The sequence below is a fragment of the Perna viridis genome, chromosome 2 (assembly GCF_037379345.1).
Source record: "Perna viridis isolate PV_CMFRI_1.1 ecotype Kerala chromosome 2, ASM3737934v1, whole genome shotgun sequence".
Taxonomy (NCBI): domain Eukaryota; kingdom Metazoa; phylum Mollusca; class Bivalvia; order Mytilida; family Mytilidae; genus Perna; species Perna viridis.
Genome location: NC_142446.1, coordinates 4,433,116 through 4,457,323, shown reverse-complemented (window position 1 = coordinate 4,457,323; position 24,208 = coordinate 4,433,116). Strand labels below are relative to the sequence as shown.

General features: G+C 33.2%; 2 protein-coding genes and 1 long non-coding RNA gene across 7 annotated transcripts in view; 2 read left to right on the top strand and 1 right to left on the bottom strand.

Annotated features, from left to right (window-relative positions):
- The window catches only part of LOC148623360 (nephrocystin-1-like), a 50,224-nt gene extending 43,523 nt beyond the window's left edge, over positions 1-6,701 (bottom strand). For all 3 annotated transcript variants that reach the window (XM_088565168.1, XM_088565169.1, XM_088565170.1), the window contains exons 1-2: positions 6,547-6,701; positions 2,251-2,339 (exon numbers count right to left, since the gene is read on the bottom strand). In XM_088565168.1, coding sequence (XP_088421294.1) covers positions 2,251-2,339; positions 6,547-6,609 — 152 coding nt within the window. In that variant the 5' untranslated portion in view covers positions 6,610-6,701. The remainder of the gene's footprint in view (positions 1-2,250; positions 2,340-6,546) is intronic.
- A 346-nt stretch (positions 6,702-7,047) lies between these two features.
- LOC148623359 (uncharacterized) lies at positions 7,048-8,410 on the top strand. Its single transcript, XR_015919421.1, has 2 exons — positions 7,048-7,370; positions 7,826-8,410. It is a non-coding gene; the product is annotated as an uncharacterized LOC148623359 (long non-coding RNA).
- Positions 8,411-15,836: 7,426 nt separating this feature from the next.
- The window catches only part of LOC148623358 (HEAT repeat-containing protein 5B-like), an 86,680-nt gene continuing 78,308 nt past the window's right edge, over positions 15,837-24,208 (top strand). For 2 of the 3 annotated variants that reach the window (XM_088565165.1, XM_088565163.1), the window contains exons 1-2: positions 16,251-16,353; positions 23,771-23,910. In XM_088565165.1, coding sequence (XP_088421291.1) covers positions 23,785-23,910 — 126 coding nt within the window. In that variant the 5' untranslated portion in view covers positions 16,251-16,353; positions 23,771-23,784. Of the gene's footprint in view, positions 15,857-16,250; positions 16,354-23,770; positions 23,911-24,208 lie in introns of those variants that run through there. The other variant, XM_088565164.1, reaches the window with a different exon arrangement.

The window sequence follows — 24,208 nt, the reverse complement described above, 5'->3', positions numbered from 1 at the left end:
CTAAAAAATGCTGCCACCAATTTTAGTGAAACTTAAGTGAATTGTTTCTTTCGATTGATCTAAGCTCCCTTTCTATTTAGATAAATTTCTAATTGTTTATTTTTGAGTTATGGGATATTATTCATTCCAATATGGGCTGATTTTCTGTTTTTAGCGTATAACTCAAAAACTTGTACAGCAATTTCAATGAAACTTTGGTGAATTGTTTCTTTATAATGATTAAAGCGCCCTTTCAATTTTTGAAAATTTGTGATTTTATGATTTAGAGTTGTGGGAATTTATTCGTAAAAAAGAGGGAAATTTCAGACTATATCTATTTTTTCTTTTGATTGACGAGAGGTCTCTTTCAATTTTCATGATTTTTTTGGGGGGTTTTTTAGTTGTGGGTTTTAATCATAAAAGAGGGGAGGCTCCCATATTTGTGCAATAACCAGAAAATGTTTCAAGCAAATTTCTTGAAACATTGTTAATGGTTTCTTTTGATTGAAGAGAGATCCCTTTATGTTTTTATAATTTTTTTGTCTCCTAATTTTTGATCTATTATACTTAATTCATAACAAGAGGCTCCCAGGAGCCTGAGTTGCTTACCTGAGTGAATTTTCCCTTTCAAGGGCAATAAATTTAACAAGAAGTTGTCCAATGATTTTGCCTCAAGAAGACTTTGGTAGGACTTTTCATAAGCATCATTTCAGCAATTGAAAGTTTCTTTATATCTATCATAGTCTTCAAGATATTGGCAGAAAACTGTAAAAAAAAAAACCCAAAAAACCTCATTTTTCTCCTTTAAAGGGCAATTACTCTTAAAAGGAGTCGTCTGACAACTTTTGTAGTCCTAATAATAAGGATCATTTCAGCTATTGAAAGAATTTCCCTAAACCTAACAGTTTTGGAGACATGTGCGAAAAACTACTGTCTGATCCCTATGTTCTATTTTTAGCAAAGGCAGCCATGTTTTTCAACAGATCAAAAATCTAAGCAGGATATCCCTAGGAACATTCATACCAAGTTTGGTTTCAGTTGGTCAAGTAGTGTCAGAGGAGAAGATTTTTGAAAGAAATAACATTAAAAATAGCAAAAAATGTTGAAGAAGGGCAATAACTCCAACATGGCTTAACAGATAAAAAAGGAAAATTTAACTACAGATAGATCTCATCATGCTGAACACTTACTCACATCAGAATTTAGCTAAATCTAATGGTTTTGGAGCTATATGATAAAAAACTACTATCTGACCCCTATGTTCTATTTTTAATAACAGAGGCCATGTTTTTCAACGGATCAAAAATCCCCACATTAGTTCTATGCAGGATACCCAAAAGAACATTCATACCATGTTTAGTTCCAATTGATCAAGCAGTGTCAGATAAGAAGAGTTATGAAAAATTGTTAATGACGACAACAACCAATGCCATGTGATGGCAATAGGTCACATGGCCATTGGCCAGGTGAGCTAAAAAGGGGAGGTTCCCATATTGCAATAACCTGACAATGTTTCAATCAAATTTCTTGAAACTTTGTTGAATTGTTAATTAAGGAATAATTTGTGGAGGGGGTAGATTTGTATTCATTTTAACAAGGGTGCGGCATTTGTATTTTCTAATATGACAAATATGGTAACTTTTGTGACAAAAATTTCCTTAAACGTAGCCAAAATAACAGCTATTCCATTTACCCTCCCCCGTATGGAAGTTGGATTAAATTTGTATATTTATATCATCGTATGTGTTAAATGTGTGAATTTATATAATTGATTTCAATAAGATACCCTCTCAGCCTTTTAAATCATCTTGTAAATGTTTATACATGAGTGTATTGTCTCGAAGCGAAAGAAAAGAGACAGTGCACATGTGCTAAAGGTGAGGTTGTACTGACATATACTGTTTGACCATATGAAGACGTCATATTAGAATGTCTATTAGTCAACAACAGCAATCTTTATTCTCATAAACCAAATATTTGGTACTTCTGCAGGTCTATTCATAGATAACCAGTTAGGGAATTTTGAACACATATTAAGAGTCATCCACTTTTAATACAGAAAAAATGGTGAGATAAAATTTACCCTGTGCCTCTGATCTCAAGTAATCTGCCTGGTTTCTACATGGAAAATCTCTTAAAAATAATTGATAATGTAGGATCAGTGTAATACACATAGGGCTTTAGTACCTTACATATTAGTACAGAGACCAAAAATAATTTTCTGTAGCATGTATTTTCTATTTAATTCAATATTTAGAAAATAATTCTTACCCTTTAAAATACTCTTTAAGTTTAGTTTCATCATTTTTAGTTTTTGAGTTCGTAGCTGTTTTATTGCTGTCTTTCACCTGTTTGTCAACCTAAAAAAGGAAAACATCAAATTGACATACTGAAGAATTAGACTTTGTAAGTGATTTCAAAGAATTCTGTTCATTTCATCGGCTGCAGAGTTTTCTAAGTTTGTACATTATTTGATCTTACATACATGTACTTTTTGAAGCATGTTTAATTTCTTACCAATAAACTATTGGAGAAGGTTTATAAAAATTTCTATGTCTGCCATTTTATTTTTTTAAGATGATCAGCAAATGGTCTTCCATTAAAACTAAATAAATATAGTTTCTTTATACATGTGAACAAAATAAATCATGATCTCTGCAGTTTCTTTATACATGTGAACAAAAAATATGTTTTTTCTTTCAATATTTCAAATTGTTCTGTAGCTACATGTACATGTGTATATTCCCATCTTTTTCTTCAAATAATTGTATCATCTTGTTTGAAATATTTTTACTCAAGCCAATAAAAATATTTTGTGGGTATTCAGTGGTTTTCTTCTATTCTTCTATCCACTTAGCACTAGATTGGAATAATTTGCCCCATAACTCTTCTTTGCATTTTTCTGTTCTATGTCTATCAAATTTTCTCAAAATACCGTAATTTCTGGACTATAAGTCAATACTTTTTTTCAGCAAAGTGTCAGACTCGACTTATCATCCACTCTGATTTATAAAGTTTTATAAGGACTTTTCAAGAAAAAAATGTTCATCTACAATGCATTTCATTTGATTTGTTTAGTTCACTTTTTATTGATTTCATTAAAAATTTGGGTAAACTGCAATCAACGAAACAATCAAACAGTCAATCAAACTTGAAGAATGAAACCTAGAAGATACATTAACAAAACTGGAAAGACATTATCAAGTGTTCTGGGGTTATAGGTCCTTTTATATGCAAATTTATACCCATGAACAGTATGTAGTAACACATTCGCACGTGGCTGTTTTTTTTTTTTATTGTATTTCCAAATACCAGGTAACTATGACCTATTCATGTAACTAATTTCGCAATAATTTCACACATGGGTGCCCACATTGAACATGATTACAATTTCGTACACCTGATGGTCTAAGGCTTCAGAGCAACTAACACAATTCAATAAAAATAATTGAATTCACGGACAAAATACACTTTAACAAATATACAAATATTAATTTAATTCTGAAATACTACACAAAGTAACATTGATGGAATAATATGCTGTTCAAAACAAACCACTCAACTAGGATTTCCGCTGACACCTACTTCTACAATATAAATGCACATATTTGACCCTCGACTTATCTGGTTTTTTTTTCTTCGATTTTGCTCAAAATTAGCCAAATCAACCTGTACTCCACATCGACTTATAGTCCGGCAAATATGATAGATTGGATTATAAACAATGAATTATTAATTTAAAGTAATTTGTTAACCAATAGAATATGTCTGTCTTCATCTTCACTGATTGTTCCATTCATCACCTTCTTCAGTATTACACTGGTCATGGCATGAAAAAGCCAGTGTGTGTTTCTAGAAAAGGAGCAGACCCACACCCTACTTAAGTGCAGCATGCTTTACTGTTACAATTGCTTTTTCAGTAGCTATTAGAGGGATTTAGTGTTTGGCACGGATAGTTACCATGCACTTTTCCACTAAAGTCATGCCTTTACAACTGATCTGATCCGAAAGAAAGAATATTGTTTAGCTAGATCCTCTAATCTCAGTTTCCACTATATAGATGACATACATGTATTATCTTTAAACAATCCTAATTTCGGGGATTTGATACATCACATCTACCTAAAAGAACTTCAGATAAAGGATACTACAGACACTGTTAGGTCAGCCTTATATCTTGACATACACTGAGAAATCGATGGTAAAGGAAAACTTTTGACCAAACTTTATGACAAACGTGATGACTTTTCATTCAGAATTGTCAACTTTCCTTTCATCTGTGAAAACATCCCTTCGGCACCTGCATATGGAGTGTTCATATCACAGCTCATACGTTATGCTAGAGCTTGCTGAAACTATACAGACATTTGTATCACACTAGAATTCTAACAAATAGGCTTCTGGAACAGGGATTTTGTTGCAGTCATCACTACAGAAGTTTTATGGTCGTCATCATAAACTCGTGGATCGCTACGGTGTATCCATCTGTGCCATGAAAACTAATTTGTTCAATGTTTCATAGTTTTCCTTTCCTCTTTCGTCTACCCCAGACTTGACTTTTTATGAGCAACTCGGCAGGTGTTTCTAGAAAAGCAGAGGACGCTTACCCTACCAATGCACCTACTTCATGCTCCCAGTTTTTAGTAGAGTCCGAGTTGCTCATTTGCTCAATGCATGATTTTAGTTACTTTATGTTCTTTGTTGTGTATGTCTGTTTTCCATGTCTGGTCTTTGTCCCTGGATTACATTCTTTTGTTTACTACTATAATCTTGGTTCTCTTGATTACTCTTTAAAATGCCTATACAAATGACTCTGCATCCTAATTCTACTTCTTTTACTGATGCTACATATACATGTACAGACTCAAAAATGTATTTTTGAGTGTGATACATGTTTTTACTTACAAATGCCTTTTAGTGTGTCAAATCAGAGATTCAAGGGCTTAAGTTTGATTGAGGACTTAATCAAAGTTCTTGGAAAATTATATAAGTATAAGCAACAAAAATACAAATACATGTACAATTGTAACTTCATGTCACCTTTCTTGAATACATGTACATGTATTTTTGTGCCACTTTTTACTAAAAAAATCATCTTGACACTATTTCATTGTCTTCTTTTAACTTTTTCTGGATTACTTGATGCTTAATGCCACTACTTGGCTAGTTCTATAACATAAAACCAGGCATTTTATGTTTATCTTTCATGTTTTCATCGGATATTTTCATTTTTTGTTTATAGTCAAAATGCGAGGTTTTATCTTTATTTTGCGGAGTAACGTTCCTACGAAATGACCTGCAGGATGTTTTTGTCGAGATATAACGTAATATCAAATAAAAATATTTAAGAATGATTGAAGTACAAAGTTAAAAGCCATGGCTGTAAAATAAATTTCTTACCAGATGCAGAAATTCCATTAAAAACATCCCAATTTACTTTTAAATCAGACATGTAAGATTCTATAAACACCAGAATCGATAAGTCCCAAGAAGCACATTTCCGAATAGCGATCAGCAAATATTTAGGATTTTTAATGGCGCAACGATATTTATTCACACATTGTTTAGTCAAAGATAAAATATATTTGAAAATCATGTGAGTATAAAAGTAGTATTAACAAAATTAAAAAAATGAAGGTTTTCATAATTTTTTGTGATCATTGCTTTTGGAATGAAAAAAACTTTTAACCTTTGAATGATAAAAATTCGTTCAACCATATGGATCTGAAAATGCAGCCAACCGTAACATATCAAGATGTCAGCTTCTAGGCCAGATCACTTTGTGTTTTCATTCGGGAATATTATCTTCCAAACAAGGTTTGTTGGGGTAAATTTAACTTCTTTTTCTTAATATTTATATAGTTTTGTTGAAAAAAATATTCTTAAAATGTCAGAATTTAAAGTTGATTTTTACACCTTGAAATTAAGGTCCAATGAAAAAACTTCGCATTTTGACTATAAACAAAAAATTAAAATATCAGATGAAAACATGAAAGATAAACATAAATATGTGGTTTTATGTTATAGAACTACTTGGCAAAAAATCAGAAGAAAAAAACACAGGTTTGACAGAATAAGGCCCTCAACTTTCTCAGTGTGATGAAAAATACATGTACTGATGATAACATTTATAACTGTTTCTTTATGCCAAAAAATGTTTCCAATGAGTGGTAGTTTAATACATGTACGTTTATGATACAGAGAATATTTTTCAACCCTGTTCGGGATCACCTCAATTTGTTTTGGCTACGCCACTGCTTGCTCATTTTTACTAGGAAAAGGCCTGAATCTCATTGTTTTGTTAGAGAAATTCATGTTTGGACTTGCTCTGTTACTAAATTCAGTTTGAAATAAGTCAAATGCAGATTTTCTTTTCGAAAAAAACAAAAGATTTGCACTAAGTCAGTTTTTATCATTGTCCTTAAAGGGTAAATAAAATCCGAACGTCCAGCGATGAACAGAGACATCATTCGGTTTAAATGTCTCCATTATTTTAGATAGTTACAATACATCTGTAAGGGTAAATGCCATAACAACAATTGATAAATTTAAATAATAATGAAGTACCTGTTTTTTGAATTTATCAGCATCTTTCTGAAATTGTTGAAGTGGTCCAATTTCCTTGCCCATTGCTAAATTATGATAAAAACAATTTAAATTGAATAAATCAGGTTCAGTCAGTCGCCATTTGCAAACATTTGTCAGATATACAAGACACTTATTTTAGTTAAAATACATTTTAAATAATTACCACAAGAATCGTGTACTTTTTTGTCGTTGAAATATTTCAAAGATAAAACATATGAATTTTAGTTTATTAAATGTTTGTTGAAACATACTTCCAATTTTATTTTTTTCATATTTGTATTTCTTCTTTGCTGTGTATCAATAAGATAAGAACGTGAAATCAATCTCGGTTTGAAGTAATTTCCGGAAAAGTGAGGCGTCTCAATTCTTCGGAAAAATGCGCAGTTTTCCCAGAAAAAGGGCACCATAAAAACAACGAGATAACTTGTTTTATCACGCGAGAGTTAGACTATAATTATATTGGAGAGAAGTATCGGAGGATACTCTGCCCGGTGCAGTAAATTTTGGGGACGGAGAATGGGGGGAAGGGGGGAGTGTCATTTCCTAATTTTGCATTCTTTTGTACATGTGCTCTAGCAGATCATTGAGTACCTACAAGCACTACACTATTGCGTCTATTTATCGGTTTATACTACAGATTTCCAGTGTCATATACACAGGTGCAGAGATGTGTGGTAATGACCAATTGTAGTGTTTGTTTATTAACTATTTAAGTATTAGATTAAACATAATTTATTTAAGGTTTATTATCAATCAGTCGACACTATTTTTAAGTCTTATGAAATGGGACTGGAATGGTAAAGGTAGGTACACCAAATATATAACGTTAGATAAGATTATTGTGGAAGAAGTTAGTAGTTTTTCTTCGTTTCCAATGTAAAATAGTTGCTGCAAATAATGAACACTTCTCAACTAAACATAACACTAGGCAAAACGTCTTGCAATTTTTTTTAAAGGACGTACAATTCATTATAGCAGATCTGTTTTTATACAAGATACAAGATACAAATAGTGTATTTCCATAATCAAGGTCAAACAAGGGGCAGAGTTGCACAAATGTATTACAGTGGTTAGATTACAAACACAATAGTTTATATGCCAATATATATTCAATAGTCGTATGATACTAGGTTATTACAAGAGCTACTACAGTAACCTGAATAATGGTCATTTCAAGCATTACTTACATTTAATCTACCAAAAATTTACTTAAATGAATTTTAAAAGACAACTGATATACCTTCTGCTTCATATTTAGACTTTCACCTAAACCCAGATGATGCAGGACGTTTATGACAAACGTGACGATTTTGACTTTCCACTTTCCCAGTGGCATTATACCAACATCTCCTGTTATGGAGTATACATTTCACAGTTGATCCGTTATTCTCGTGACTGAGATTGATGCATGGACTGTATTTGTAGAGCTGGGATACTGTCAAATAACCTTCTAGTTCGGGGTTATGCTCGGACTTCGTTGATATCACACAGAAATTTCATGACCGCCACCATAGTTGAGTCACCGATGTGAATTTTTATTATCACTACAATTTGTATCATATCTACCATAGGCAGTACCTGAATTTTATATATGAAAAGAAAACTACACGAACCAAGTGACACCAAGAGGTATATACCGGAAGACACTAATGCCACAATACGACGGATATAATCAAAACGCCAATACATAATCGAAGATTGGGATCCAGAGATATTCCATCAATGGTATAGAGAAACAGAATTCTAACCTCTTACGTCGTAGGAGTAGACCTAGAGAATAATGCGAACACAGGAAAATAAAAGCACATTCGGTCGTCGATATAAAATTCTTACGAATGGACAACAGCGGAGTGTCTTCTCTAAATTAAAACGACAAACTTACGTTACCTTCCTGTATCAATTTGATCCGATGGAGCAGTGTAGCGAATAGACGTCACATTTTAAGACTTTTGTATATTATATATATGCAAGAATCACTCCCTCGAACCCTTCTCTTCTCTGACATCTATGGCAACACCGCCTGCACTAAATCCAACGCTTTGGACCACTCGGCCAACATACATGTATATATATACGTCTCAGAATGTGACGAATATTTTCGCTACACTGCTCTTTCGGATAAAATTGATGCAGGGAAATTATGTAAACTTATAGAAGGGTCTGAAAAATTCCCAACGATATTAGAACTGTCAAATTTGCGATGCAAATTTTTGGTCGTTCCCTCCGCGGGACTCAATCTCGTGCCGCTGTGACATCTATGGCGACACCGCCTGCCCAAAGTCCAGCGCCCTAGACCACTCGGCCAGCTAGGCTATACACGTGTGTATAAAAATATAGCTTTCGCTGGCCGGGTCATTCCCCCTTGTAGGATTAATCTAGTGCCGTAACTTAGTACAAGATGTATGGTAGTACGGGACAGTTCATTTAGGATCAAATTAATGATGCATGTCACAACAAATCAATATTATACAAACGTCTCTCAATGTGACGACTGTATTCGCTACACTACTCCATCGGATCAAATTGATACAGGGAAATAATGTAATCTTATAGAAGAGTCTGAAAAAAAATATGGCGTTGTTGCTATAGATGTCACAGCGGTACGAGTTCGAGTCCCGCAGAGGGAACAACAAAAAATTTTGCTCGCAATTTTGACAGTTCTAACATCGTTGGGAATTTTTTCAAAAACTCCCAACGACGTTAGATTCTAACAAATTTGCGAAGCAAATCTTTGGTCGTTCCCTCCGCGGGACTCGATCTCGTGCCGCTGTGACATCTGGCAACACCGCCTGCACAAAAACCAGCATCCTAGACCACTCGGCCAGCTAGGCTATATGAAAATATAGCTTTCGCTGGCTGGGTAATTCCTCCTCAGGTTGTAACTTGGTACACGATGTATGCAGTGGCGGATCCAGGGGGCCCCCTTAGAAAAGTGCAATTTTTAAAAATTGTTGAGAGATTGTACAAGATACCCTCAGAATGCAGGATTTGAGGTTTAATATTTCATAATTTTCTTGGCGGAGCATGCCCCAACCCCCCTAGCAAATTCGATCACTTCGTGATCCTCACCGGTGATCCTGTCAAGATTTTTTTGGGGGCTCCCCCTTACCTAAAACTCTGGATCCGCCACTGGTATGGTAGAAGGAACGTCTCTCTCTTTGACGCTTTCTTTTTTTTTTCAGTTATTTTACATTTTGTTTTTATTTGGGTCATTATCAAAATACATTGTACATGTATCAGATTCAAGATTTAAGAAAGTGTATATAAAACTATATAATCAAATCCCACTTGTGAAATCAACATTAATAACAAATATCATACATTATTTTATATGAAATAACACCAAAGAAAACTCATAACACAAAAGACATTTATGTAACGCCACAAACATCAGTACATAATATTTTACTTCTATTTTGAAAGTGGGTATACGAAAAATTAGACACACAATGTTTCTCTCGACAACAACAAATATGATAGCAAAAACAAAGGAATTTAAAATGTTTATTTTTTTAACAAATCTCAGACCGACTATTTAAATGATGACATTACAGACTACTGTATTAACACCACTGACAATTATGGCAACTATTCCTCTCTATGAATAGAAAAAAAAGTAGTGTTTGGTTTTTCTTATATGATTTAGAATAACAGTTCAATATTGACGATAAATGGTCTAAAGAATTGTTGAAATGCGTACATGGCATTTGATGCAAGAAAGTTCAGATGTGTCTGTAGTGTTACAAAAACGCCTATCGAGTTATCATGCAAATCAAACGATTTTTATAGAGTTGTGTATTAATGTTTTTTTTCATGCAATATCATAAAGACTTTTCATAATTTCATAACTCAATAAATGTGTCCGGGAAGACGGAATGCAAACGTATCTGTCGTCTGTGGTGTTACGTATGTGTAATTAGCGTTATTGTTAATAAAGCAGTACACTATTCTAGTTTTAGGTTACAGACCACCAATTCAACCAATGAGCATTTGGAACGTAGGCAAAAATAGTCCTACGCAGAAATTACCCCTGTTCCTCATAGTGCTGTGAAAAAAGTTCTCATCTTATTTAAAAAATTTAAACAGTTTCTGAAAGGAAAAACATTTCTGTGCATTTTATAGGTACATTTTGCTTCTTGTGATGTGAAGCCTAATCTCCATAATGATTTTTAAATATACCCCTATCTTGTGAAAACACTGGGATTTCCCATGCTATTTATAGACCCTTCACTTCCGGTGACCAGTACTGCACTGTAAGTCTGCTAACCCCACATGCCATTCTGAGGATTGTGAGCTGACATATGTAGAATCATGCTGATATATAGTCCTCTGCAGGTTAAAGTTAAGGTAAAGTCCAGAGAAGCCATTGAATATTGTGAAATTAGCATAGAAGCCTATGGGAAGTGGAATTAGTGGTTTTTAGCCTTTATGTTTGATGAAAAGTAGGCGTTAAACTCCTTGGAAGAGTAATCAAGGGAACCAAGATTCTGGCGGTAATCTAAAGAATACATTCCAAGGATAGAGACAAGACGGGGGATATAGACAAAAAAAAAAAAAAAAGAGAACATGAAATAACAAAAATTAACGTACAAAAGAAACAAAACAAAACAAAACAAACCAAACAAAAGCAAACAAACAAACAAAAATAAATAAAAGTAAATGAGGAACTTGGACTCCACTAAAAACTTGGAGTATGGGCCAGGTGCACCGGTAGGATAACCGTCCACCCACCGAGTTTTTGATAAAACGTCACATCAGGGATTTAATAGACAAAAGAGGAAAATGGATACACCATAACAATCCAGGAGTTCATGATGACGACCATAACACTTGTGCAGTAATGACTTAAATGTTGTAGCAACATAGCCCTGTTCTAGAAACCTAACTGTAAGGAGTCTTGCACCGTACAAAAAGTCTGCGTAGTTTCGGCCAGCTCTAGTCGTATGAGTTGTAATATAAAAACTCCATGCGCAGGTGCTGAAGGGATGGCATCAAAGATTAAAAGGAAAGTAGGGAATACAGAATAAGAATTCATCGTGTCTGTAGTATAGTTTCGACATGAGTTTTCTTTTACCATCGATCTTTAAGAGTATGCCAAGACCGACTTCATATAGTTTGGCGTAGATACGACGTATAAATTCAAGAACTAGGATTGCTTGGACACATTACGTGATTTTCAAGATTTGATTTCATTGATGTTTATGTTAGTTTACAAAAACTGTGAATTTGTCTTTGGTATAACATTGAAATGTCCGGGGTATTTGACCCTTTGAACAAAATATTGCCTGCATATTTTTTTATGATTTGTTTTAGATTTATGTGATCACTACTATCATTCCAATTTGTTTGGTGTAAATAACTTTTTCAAAACAGCAAATGTGATGTAAAAGAAATAAATAAATGGCAAATTTGTCTGTGGTGTAAAAATACTTTTTTTGAAGGTACACCACAGACAGTAACACAACAGACAACCCATGCAGTGATTAAATGGTCGATAAAAATGTAGTGAAAAATCCTTGTATAACTTTTAAATGCACGTCCTGTTAGAATTAACAAAAGTTTACTCAGCTCTGTAGTTGACATTAATTTTAGTACTACTCTAGTCGCCTTATCCTTTGTGTTTTTATTACAATTCTAGGCATATTGTTGTCTTTATCTCTGCTTATGTTATAAAATGAAAATAGATCTCTTAACGATGAATCACACGAATTTCAAAGAGTGTTATTTCATCATTAAACATATTTTTGCAACACTTAGACAAAATAACCACAATTCCCTCAATTAACAATTTCCTTCATGGGTCGGCCGATGTGTCATTTTTTACACAAGTGACCCAACCAAAAATTCAAAATGTTAAAAAAAAATGGTTTAGTTCAAAAAAGCTCAAACAGTGGAAGTATTAACTGGCAAAGTGTCTTCAGAAAATATATTGCAGAGACTGGTACATGGTTATCATGGAAACAGCAGAGGGCCTTAAAAGGGCAGAAAAATGCATTTTTGACGATTTTTATCACTGAAAATTGGCTTAAATTTTGTTATGATAGGGTCAGAAACCTGCTAAATCAATAAATAAATAAATAAAGCTATTCAACTAATTTTTAGGCTGTTTGGCAAAGCTGTAAGGCCTCCAGATTTTCCTGCCAGCGAAGGGGCTTGCCTCCCCTTCGAACACCGAAGCATAGTTGGCACATGTTTTAAAAATAAGGGTGTCAAAAGGCGTCATGAAAAGAGCTATGAGAAACCATATTCAATTAAGATATGAGAAAGACCAACATATGTAGATAAATTATGTAACGTGACGGATAGATCCATGATTTGCAAACCCAGAACAAGTTCTCACCAACTTATGATTGAAAGAGGTAGACATCCTTCAAATCCCTAGAGTGGAGAGAATATGCCCACTTCATGATAGCTGTGTTGAAGATGAGTCCCATTTTTTATTTAATTGTTCCTTTTACAAGGCACAGCGAGATATTTTAGATCAGAAAATAAAATCCATTAATCAAAATTACAATACCATGAATATTATTAAAAAAAGCTTTCGTGCATTCTGGAGAAGTCTTTTAATTTCATTTCTCAATGCCTCGAGATAGGGAAAAAATGATCTGCTATTTTATTTCAATTTATATAGACACCGTAAATATTAGATAATTTCATTTGATTGGTAAAGTAATATCTTCCATGTCTATGCATTATTTGTGTGTATTATCTCTATACTAAATATAGGCATTTTTTAAAATTTCAACCTTAATCATCTCTGTGCCATGGGCCACTTTTGGGCCACTTGTTTTTTTTTTTTTTCATTCGATGTTTTAGTATATATTGTAAGGTAACGTCATTGTTGGTGCTTCCTTGTAGATCGAAAATCGCGCCAAATAAGGAATAGACTATGTGTCTGGATTATATGATATAGTTTAATTATAATGAATAATAATTGCTTGAATTCTTGGAATCGATAGGTGTGTCAATTTGATAAACAATAGGTGCAAGCCCCATAAAATATTTTTCTCAATCCCAAAAATTATTTTCAAAATTCTCTAGCATACCTGGAAAATATTCACATGTCCTTACTGATCAGCAGCTAACTTATTTTATGTAGAGGAAGCGTAATTATGAGAATCAGTATAACAGGAAAGCAGATTATGGCATGTTTAATGAATGAATATGATAAATATTCCAAAAAATATGTAGTAGATTACAAATAGTTGTTTTGTTTGGTCTTACGCCCAATACGGCCTTACCTGGACCCACCCCTGAATCGTATTTACAACTTTTCACGGTGTGCATTATCATATTTGTCTCTGTATAGAACATTTATTCAAATAACTACACCGCTTTTTAAATCATTACTTCTCCTATAATTGTTTGAACCCCACAACAAATAAATTGCAGCGCAATTAAACAATTATTGCGCGCATCAACTATTTCAACCATAGCATTGTACATGTAACTCTCGATAAATGAATGAAAGAGCAGTCAAAATTATTTAATGAGAGGGGATTAAAGACACAAACCATTTTCTACTCGAGAGGAGCCTGGGTTTTATTTAGAGTTAGAAATAATTTCTGTAGATAGTAGATGCGGCGTTCTAACAGATGCAACGCACTTTAATATAAAGTTTAAGTAGAAAACAAATCTATAGTTGATTTTTTGCGTAAATTACTTATATCAAATATTGTGAAATTTTCAAATATGTAATTCCTATAAGAAAGCTGCTTAAAACACGATCATGCAATTCTACAATGGATATTATTCATAATAGAAAAAAAAGAACAAAAAGAACTTCATCGGGCGCAGTATATGACCGGAACACATTGAACTTTTATTTATTTTTTGGTCCTGTTTCTTCAGCGAAGTTCTCATGTCCAAAATAGTCAACATCTTCTCGTCGGAGAACTCGGAACCATGGTTGTAGAGGTTCCGCAACGGGAATATCATAGTCCTAATTCGTCGCTACTGTCAACTTCTGTCTCAAAATCACTGTCCCATCCATTGCTGTTTGTGTCGGACAATTCGTCCCCTTCAGAATCACTCATTATTAACTGGCCATTTACACTTGGTGTCCGCTTGCTGACGTCATTGCACAAGAACATTTCCATGACAACATTCAATCGCAATTTTCATTTGATTTTCTTTACTGACCAACCATTCAATAAACTAAAAACACGTTTAAACCCCAACTTTTGTCTGAAATAAGCGACTTTGTAAAGTTAGTTATATGATTTCGGAAATAAAGTCCATGTCTGTCAAGAGTTCTCCTATACATCTAGATACATAATATTATCTCCTTGTATTGTCTATTGTGTTTTTTTTTTCTTTACTAATATGTGTATAATTTTGAAAATAAATAAAAATCATGTACTTTAGGCTACCTTACTCCAGCAGTGCTGAAGGTTGCAAACTGTCTCGAAAGCTATTTCAAGGCTCAGTGCCTGTATGGAGAAACGGAATTCCTAACGGAGGATTTTATTTACACTGGCTCCAAGTTCATTTTAGCGGAACACGTGTGACTAAGTTTACCTCTTTTTTTAAGTGTATTTCAGTTTTTTTTTCTGTGTACCTTTTTAGGTTTTTTCCCCTGTCCGTTGGTTTTATGTTAATCATTCTAGTCGTGTATATGGCTCTTTTTCTTGGACGTCAACCAATTAAATGCATTTACCGGAAACCAGTAACAATGAAAATATCTTTTCGCTACCGTACCTAGCAATTATGTTTCCAAGTGCCTTGTATAATCGATAAGTGCGTTCTGTGTGAAAACGCAAATATTTGCTCCCACTCCCAAATATTTAGCCTGACTAGTATATATCGCGTATATTTGGGCTAAATATATGAAAGGGAGCAAGCACCTGTGGTGAAAACGCCATTTCCCTGATATCGCTTTGTGACGTTGGTTCATTGTAACGTCACTAAACAGATATGTGAAAGTCAAAAAACAAGCCGTGGCACTGAAGGAAAAAAATGAAAAATGTGCCGGCACTGAACCACTTACTGTAATTGTGTTGGGGCTGATAATAAATATTTGATTTAGAAATATTTAATATTCTGTTTATCGCTGTTTTGTTGAATTGTAAGGTATTAGTTTTCTTTTATTTTCAGTTTTCTTGACCTATATATGTAAGTTTTATGAGCACTGCAAAATTTCCTTTCGGGACTATTTTTCAGCGACGTGCTACGTGACGTCACGTGTGTTGTGCAGCTGTGACACAATTTTGGGAAAAAAAATCGGTTAACTATGACGATCGCGTTTAAAATTTATTATATAATTTTGAAATTTATTCATTCTAATCGGGTAAGTTACTGTATTTAATCATTTTCCATTGTTGACTAGAAAATGTTGCCACAAATTAGCCATTATTTCATACGCAGTAAACAAACAGATGGTCGTAAAATATCCCTACGCTGTTGCTCGTTTGGCACGCAAGGACATAGAAACTAGCGATAATTTTCATTCTCACTGGACTGACGTGAGATTGAAAATTATCGTGTAGCAAGATCAAAGGGATTTTAAACAAAATAGCAATAAAATATTTGTATTTGTACATATAAAATTATTTTAAGGTCTACTTTTCTTTCAGTATTTTTACAACAAACATAAAGACGCAACGCTATATGTGTTTTGTTGTACAATTTGTAACTTGCTGTATTTTTATTTTTTTTCTTTTGCATTGTAATGAAATGAACACCTCATATAGTTCTATACGTCATCGCATGCGCACTTCACATTGCAGGAAGCGATATGTCAATGTGAATAATTTATCATTTTTAGAAAAATAAGACTTTCCTCATGTGAGTATTGTCGTGTTATCGATTGTGTTAAGAAGAATTTATCATATTAGGATTGTTTATGACGATGCCGTGAAAAACAGGGGGATATAGCCTGCATTCAGAACATGATCAAAACAAATGATCCACCAAACGTCCAAAGAAAGGCCTGCAGTTATATAGTTTTTATGTCTGATGTGAAAATAATTTATTTTTTCAAATTATAGCTGATAATATGGGGTAGGCATTGCCTAAATCAGCGAGCGCCGTGAGCTTTACCATACATGTATTGTCGGTATGAGACTCGTAAAAATAAAGGACATTACCGGTGTGTGTGTGTGTGGGGGGGGGGGGGGGGACAGTTGGCAGTTGACCCAGATGAAAATTTTCGCAAATGCTAATATTTTCGTTTATATTTCAATAGCAAGCGAAATCAATAATAAATGGTGAAGTTTTTTTTAAATAAATGAATTACATGAGAAAAAAAATGTTTTTTTCTCTCCAAAATTCCATACCCATACCCCTCTTTCCCCTCGCCTTCAAAATGGTAGATAACTTTAAAGCACTTCGCAATACTTTACATTTTTTATCCCGTAAAGGCATCTCTAGCAACATCCTTTACAGTTTTGGCCTGACAGATCAATCTGTACAGGTACCATAAATATTACAGTTCTCCACGGATGATGGGAATATTTTACACATATTATTTGATGTAAACAAAATTCAGACAACATCTGCAAATTCCTAACAAGAAAATGATTGCCTTTCCTATCTTAGAAAAGGTATGCTTCGATTTAGATAGTATAATCGGAGTTGTATTTTTTTTCAAGGCGGGTTAGGTTTTTGACAACAGTGACATTGGAACAGCGAACATATATGTTTTCCGAACTTTTTAAAAACATTATATTCACTTCTTTTAATTAGTAAAAAAAATAGAGAAAGACTTGAAAACTATCAGAATAGATGAATTTATTTACTGAAACGTAATCTTAAACCAATGTATTTTTATTTGTTTGCTGTAAGGAAGCAATGAATTTTCTCTGTGAGGACAGACACTTTTTGTTCCTTCCGGGACATGACTTTTTTTTCGTTAGTATATTTGGGAACCTTAAGGGAAATTTAGATAGTACATGTAATAACCGTAAAGCTCACATCGCTTCGCGGTGCTCGTTATTTACAGCGTGTAATCTGTAGAATCAATGTGTTTAGATTTATAAATTGAATAAAAACTGCAAAGGTTCTCCCAAAATACAATGCACTATATACTCATCTCAGTCCTGACCAGTGCTGGATAAATATTTTTGCAAATTTAATAATGATATTTTTTATTTTATCCCTTACATTTCATAAGTTAAAGTAGACAATAGTTCAATCAATTTTAACGAGAAGAAAGATCCTGAAAGGTTGTTACCTCATCTGCAGGCAAACTTGTTTACAACTACTGAAAATTCCGAAATCGGAGCATCTCTTAACCACTGCTTGATGATAAAAATAAACCTTGAAGATGGTAACATTAGTAAACTTTACATAGTCATTTAGAATGTTCAAATGCTTATAGATAAGCAATTTGTTAAAGAGATATATTATTCACATTTGAAGTAGTTGAAATTTTTGGACAACTGAACCAAATTAATTTTTTTGTTAACGATGCAATTCAACTGTAGCATCTATCAGGGTCTAACCGGTTTTGCTGTATAAATTTGAAGATATGACTTTCATTTGTGGAAAAGGGAAGAAAGGGTGGTTATGTATGTATGGTTGACAGGGCTCACACTACTGGGTGATTGAGTTACAATTTCATTGAAATGCACTGAAAATGAACATTTCAAGGGCAAATAACTCTGTCAAAAACCTCATTTTTGAATATTCTATTAAAAAATTTCTGTGAAAAGCCAGCGATGCAGGGATTGACCACCAAATAATGGTCTTTTCAAATAGAGAAAGTATCCTTGAGTGATAATACTTTGTCAGGTCGGTGGGGTTTGACATGCATGTTTCTGATTTTTGACATTTTGCCTGATTCTTACCAACACTTACACTTAACAAGAAGACAAAAGCTGGCAACATGGTACAAAATTTGTCAGAAATTAGAAGTTCATATGTATATGGCAATCAAAGTAATCAAAATATTGTAAATAGACATCAACGTAATCTATCCTCCATTGTCAAGGCTTACACTTGTTTTGTTTGAACTATTCAAATAGATTCAGTGGGCAGTCTTTTCATAATTATCCATATTTTAAGTTGCCATCACTAATTAAAACCTTTATATGTTATTTACTTATGATAGAGAATAAACAGAACATCTTGACACATTATTCCTTGTCGGAGGTATAAATCGCCGCCATTTTGATTGTATATAATTTCAAGATATATTGAGCACTGGTCAGGGGAGTCTTCTTGAATTCACCTCAGATGGTTTACAGTTTGTTTTAATGATTTTTTTTTATTACTCAAGTACCTTTCAAAAACTTGTCATTTTATTCATGTCACCCTGTACTACAATTCTCTTAAAATTATTTATCCTTCTTTATCCGAGATCGAACAATTCCTTATTTATTTTTCTATAGAACGATACATGTAGCACTTAGAATTTGCCATCTTGTTTTTTGGGATATTTTGAGATGTTCCCTTTATCTCACAATTGAATAATTAAAATACCATGATTTCCCACCATCAATTTGGTTCCCTGCCAATATAATACTGTTTATAGTATGTCTGAGGTTGAGTACCAGTTGTGACGTAGTTATTTGGAATTTTGGATGTTTTGTTTCATTCAAAATATAGAGCAAAAATATGTGGGGGGGGGAATCATGATGTTTTGGAAGGCAATATTTACTTTTTATAAGTTTTGACTACTATTTGGACTGTACTTACTGTCACGTTTAGAAATGTACATGTCTTGCAGGTTCATTGATATACAAAAATAATTTTTGAAAACTATCAAAAATACCTAATGAGATCATAACTGTTTGCTTTAATGTAAGGCATTGTAACCTGTAAGAGCATGAAGTTTAATACAAAATGTACATGAACATTTTTGTACATACTGATATTTTTAAAAATGATAATGCCTTTTACAGTTTTTCAACTAGGTATTATTTTCCTCATAATTTAGCAAAACATTAAAGTGTGAGTATAAACATTTAATGTTGAAAATACAGAACTGAAAAAAGATCTTTCTTTGTATTACCTTGGATTACAGGTTATTTTCCTGTTCTGACAGACTTAAATCAGGCTATCAGTGTCAGAGGTTAAATTCACATTGATTACCATTATGAGGACCTCTATTGTTTTTTTTCACCTTGATTTGAATACATGTTATATTACTTTTTTTGCCCTTAGTTGCATTTCAAACCTACTTACAAATGTAGTTTGTTTGATTCAAGATCATATTCATTACAAACATTGGCATTTGGAACAGAATGGTTACAGCCATGTAATTTTCCACCAGAATTATGAAGAAAATTAACAGATTTTAATCTTTAAAATGTGGCCTCTACAATTGTACCCCTCTGTTCCAAAAGTTACAAAATCTGCCCAATTGGTCAGAAACAATTTCACATGTAGTCAGCATCTTACATGTACACTATTCCCTACATGTACATCTCCAGTAAATTCACATTCACTATGGTATACATGGGATTTTAGTGATTAAATTTAATTATCACTAACATACATGAACACACATTTCATAGCTACATTTGTATTTATAACATACATGTATTTCCCTTTCCATTCTCACATCATTCACCTACATGTACAACTTGTCCATTATACTATTTTAAGGCCTTCATATTTATCAACCAAAACAATAAATCAAATGTTTAAACTTTTAATACATGTATAGGAGAAGTTAGAGAACTTGGTACAGATACATGTAGAAACTTTCATCATTCCAGCCCCTTTTGTTTTCCACTTTAAACAATTTTTTGCCATATGCACATGTATGTATGTATGCTAGGTGTGGCCCTCCTCTATCAGGAGAACCCCCATGGAGATGGGGTACAAGATATGCTGGAACTTTTAGCACAATTTATCTTTGAACATATTGCTTTGAGCACAGTGTTCCCTAGCTAGACAGTGACGAGACTTACCATGAGTTATTTTACGTCATTGGTTTGCAAGATAGAAACATGTTTAATGTGACCATATACTTACAAGTGAAATTCAAATGGATGAGTTAGTGAGTATGTACAAACCGTGACAACCTGCTACAATAAAGCCATTGGCAAAACATATGTACAAGAGCATGGAGCCCAGTGACTGCACAAAAGTTGGCTGAACAGGAACCAGTTTGGAAAATATTTACGTCTATACTGATACTGCTCAATGCTCAGCTTTTCAATGATGAAGGAAAGCCAGAATCTTAAAAAAAAAGTTACGGAAACCCATAACCAATTCAAGTGTACAGTCGGACATGCTGACATTAAGTAAATGAGAGGTCTACTCGACTGCCCCATAAAAAAATGAGCCAATTTGGCAACGACTGAATATCCCAATCTTTTAACAAAAAGACAAAAATGGTTGAACTCCTGAGTTACCACCATCTGTCAAAAAAGCAATCCAAAAGATATATAATGTCTAGTAGCTATAATCATCTATAAATTTAGGCATGCTGAGAATGGTAACAGCATGGATGGTATTGGATTCAGGACTATAAAAATTCATGACTGTTGTAGCCATTCTGTAACTGGAAGTCTTGATTTTGGACTGCAATATAATGAAAGAAAAGAAAACAAAAACAGGTTTTCAATTTGAATAAAACATATCAAAGAGATAAAAAAAAAAGGATATATTCAATGAAAATAAAAGTTCCCACTCTGCAAGCATCAGATCTGGAGACTAGCATCTGGTCAAAATCTAATTCTCTGACAAATATTTAATCACCATAAAAGCAGTAATAATGTTGGGTCCATATTTGCCCAATTTGTTCAGGGTTTGACCTCTGTGGGTGTATTTAGCTGCACACTGCAAAGCCTTTTATTTCTAAATACTAGATAAAGTACCTAGTATTTTCAAATTGATATACTGGTGGAGCTTGGAAGCCCTTTCATTTTCATTTAGCAGCTGATAGGGACTAATGAACTAGTTCTTTAAAGAATTAAAAACAACTAAAAAATTACATGTAATTTTGTACAAAATCTACAATCATTTAGAAGTGAAAACTAGCAGTAATTAAAAACTTTCTGCTACAAAAAGAAAAAGAGTGCAATATTAAATTCAAATACACATCAGATTTTTATATTTGACTGTAAAGTTGAAAAAAGTCAATTTGTTGTACTGCAGGATTCACTGAAGTAAAAAAACAAATGTCAAATGTTATTGTCTATCTGAAAACTGGTCTATTAGGGTGTTTTATGTAAACCAAGAAATAAATAAAAATGTTGCCTTGTATGAACGATGTTGTGATGAATGGGTTACATATACAGATGTATTGTGATGTTACATACAAATGTATACATGTACATATGTGTTGTGATATTAGGGTTACATATACATGTGATGTGATGTTAGGATTACATATACATGTGTTTCGATGTTAGAGTTACATATACATATATGTTGTGATGTTAGGGTTTACATATACATATATGTGATGTGATGTTAGGATTACATATACATGTGTTTCGATGTTAGGGTTACATATACATTTGTACATACAATGTATGTGTTGTGATGTTAAGGTTACATATATATGTACATAAATTAATGTGTGTTGTGATGTTAGGGTTACATATACATGTGTTGTGATGTTAGGATTACATATACATGTATGTGTATTGTGATGTTAGAGTTACATATACATATGTGTTGTGATGTTAGGGTTTACATATACATATATGTGTTGTGATATTAGGGTTACATATACATATGTGTTGTGATGTTAGAGTTGCATATATGTGTGTTGTGATGTTAGGGTTTACATATACATATGTGTTGTGATGTTAGAGTTACATATATAAATGTGTTTTGTGATGTTAGGGTTTACATACATATGTGTTGTGATGTTAGAGTTACATATATATGTGTGTTGTGATGTTAGGGTTTACATATATATATATGTGTTGTGATGTTAGGGTTACATATACATGTGTGTTGTTGGTTTTAAAGTCTAATGGAAGCTACCAACCAATAGGTATCAGATCATCATATCATGACAATACAGCACAAACCAACAAAGTTATACAAGTTCAGAGGATTATAGAAGATACAGATTGAGATGTTAGGCTATTAGAAGATATGAATAAGCAAAATTTTCAGTCATCTAATGACCTTCTTCAGTGCCTTAGACATAAACTAAGTGTAGGAATGTACTGTAAATGGTATGAACACAACCCACTACATAATCCTCTGAATTCCAGTGGGTCTGTGACATTTTACAATTTTACAAATAATCACAGATCTTGAATATTGTGGATATAACTCATAATGTAGACAAACTCTGTGATGAAAAGAAACTATACAGAGTATGGAAGACTATTTTTATTAATTCCATGTGGATGTGAGACAAGGAGTTTCTTTATCCAAGATCCCTCTCATTTCACTCATTTTCATTTTCTCTCTATGGATCGCTCCAGATAGTGTTCTGTTCCAGAATTTGGAAACATCAAATAAATAGCACACATACTTGTGATGACTCTCTACACTGCTCCATCAGACATATATGAATGGTCTAGGGCACTGGCAGTGTTGCTATAAATTTCACAGTGGTACAAGTTTGAGTCCTGGTGAGGTAAGCACCAAAAATTGGGTCAAAAATTTGACAGCTCTAAAATTGTTGGGAATTTTTCAGACCCTTCAAACATGATCCGATGGAGCAGTGTAAAGAATAGAACTGTCACATTCAATGCCACCAAATGGTTGTAGAATTCACTATGAATATTTCAGATACATTATAATTGATATCTTTCTTCAACATTACAATAATGAGGTACTATGTAACTCAATATTTAATACACAAAATTTCACAAAGTTCTGTTCAAGATCAATCTCTAAATTGATTATGAAGCTGAACAAGAATGATAGTACCTTTAACAAAGACACACACACACAGAGATATTTATTTATATATACACACACACACACACATGTATATACATACAGATCTGTATGTGTTTAGATGAATGGTTACAAGGTAGAATGTGTAGAATGATTTTTTAATTTCTGATGCTGTAGAACTGTACTGCAGTAGATTAAATTGGTTGATTAGGAAATTTGGGAGTTATATTACAACTTAGAAATGTTAAATGAGGCTTAACAGTTGGTTAGATCTTTATGTTGATCATCTAATTTCATAGTCACACACTTAACAACATTGAATCAGATGTGAAAGAACATGGGGAATTATTAGTATCATTCATTCTGTGTATAGTTGACTCAGAGGATAATTACTTAATAACTTAGAATTAAGATTCAGATTGATGTAAATATTTTTCAGCTAATTTATAAAGGATGGAATTAGCACACAGTCTTCTTTTAAATGAGGAGGCTTTTAAGAAAATTCCAGAGAACAAAAGACCTGTGTTTGTGTTTGAATGGCTCAGATTTCTTGACAAAGTACTTGCTGCTGCTCAAAAAGTAAGTGTTGATTACATTGATTTTATAAACTATTTATATCCACAATGCAGGGATTCTGTTTTGTATTGAATGAGTCATACATGTATTTCCAGATTTACAACCAGCTGTAGGTGTAACTATTTCATGATAGGTTTCATAAAGTACATTTCAGATTATGAACCATTCAAAAGCTTCAGATTATTGATTTTAATAAAAAGAGATAAATCTTTCTCTGACTAATAACTGGGTTTAGCTCATTCAGGAAGACCCAGAATTTCTGCATACATGTATATGTATTGACGTGAGAGCTCAAACTTCT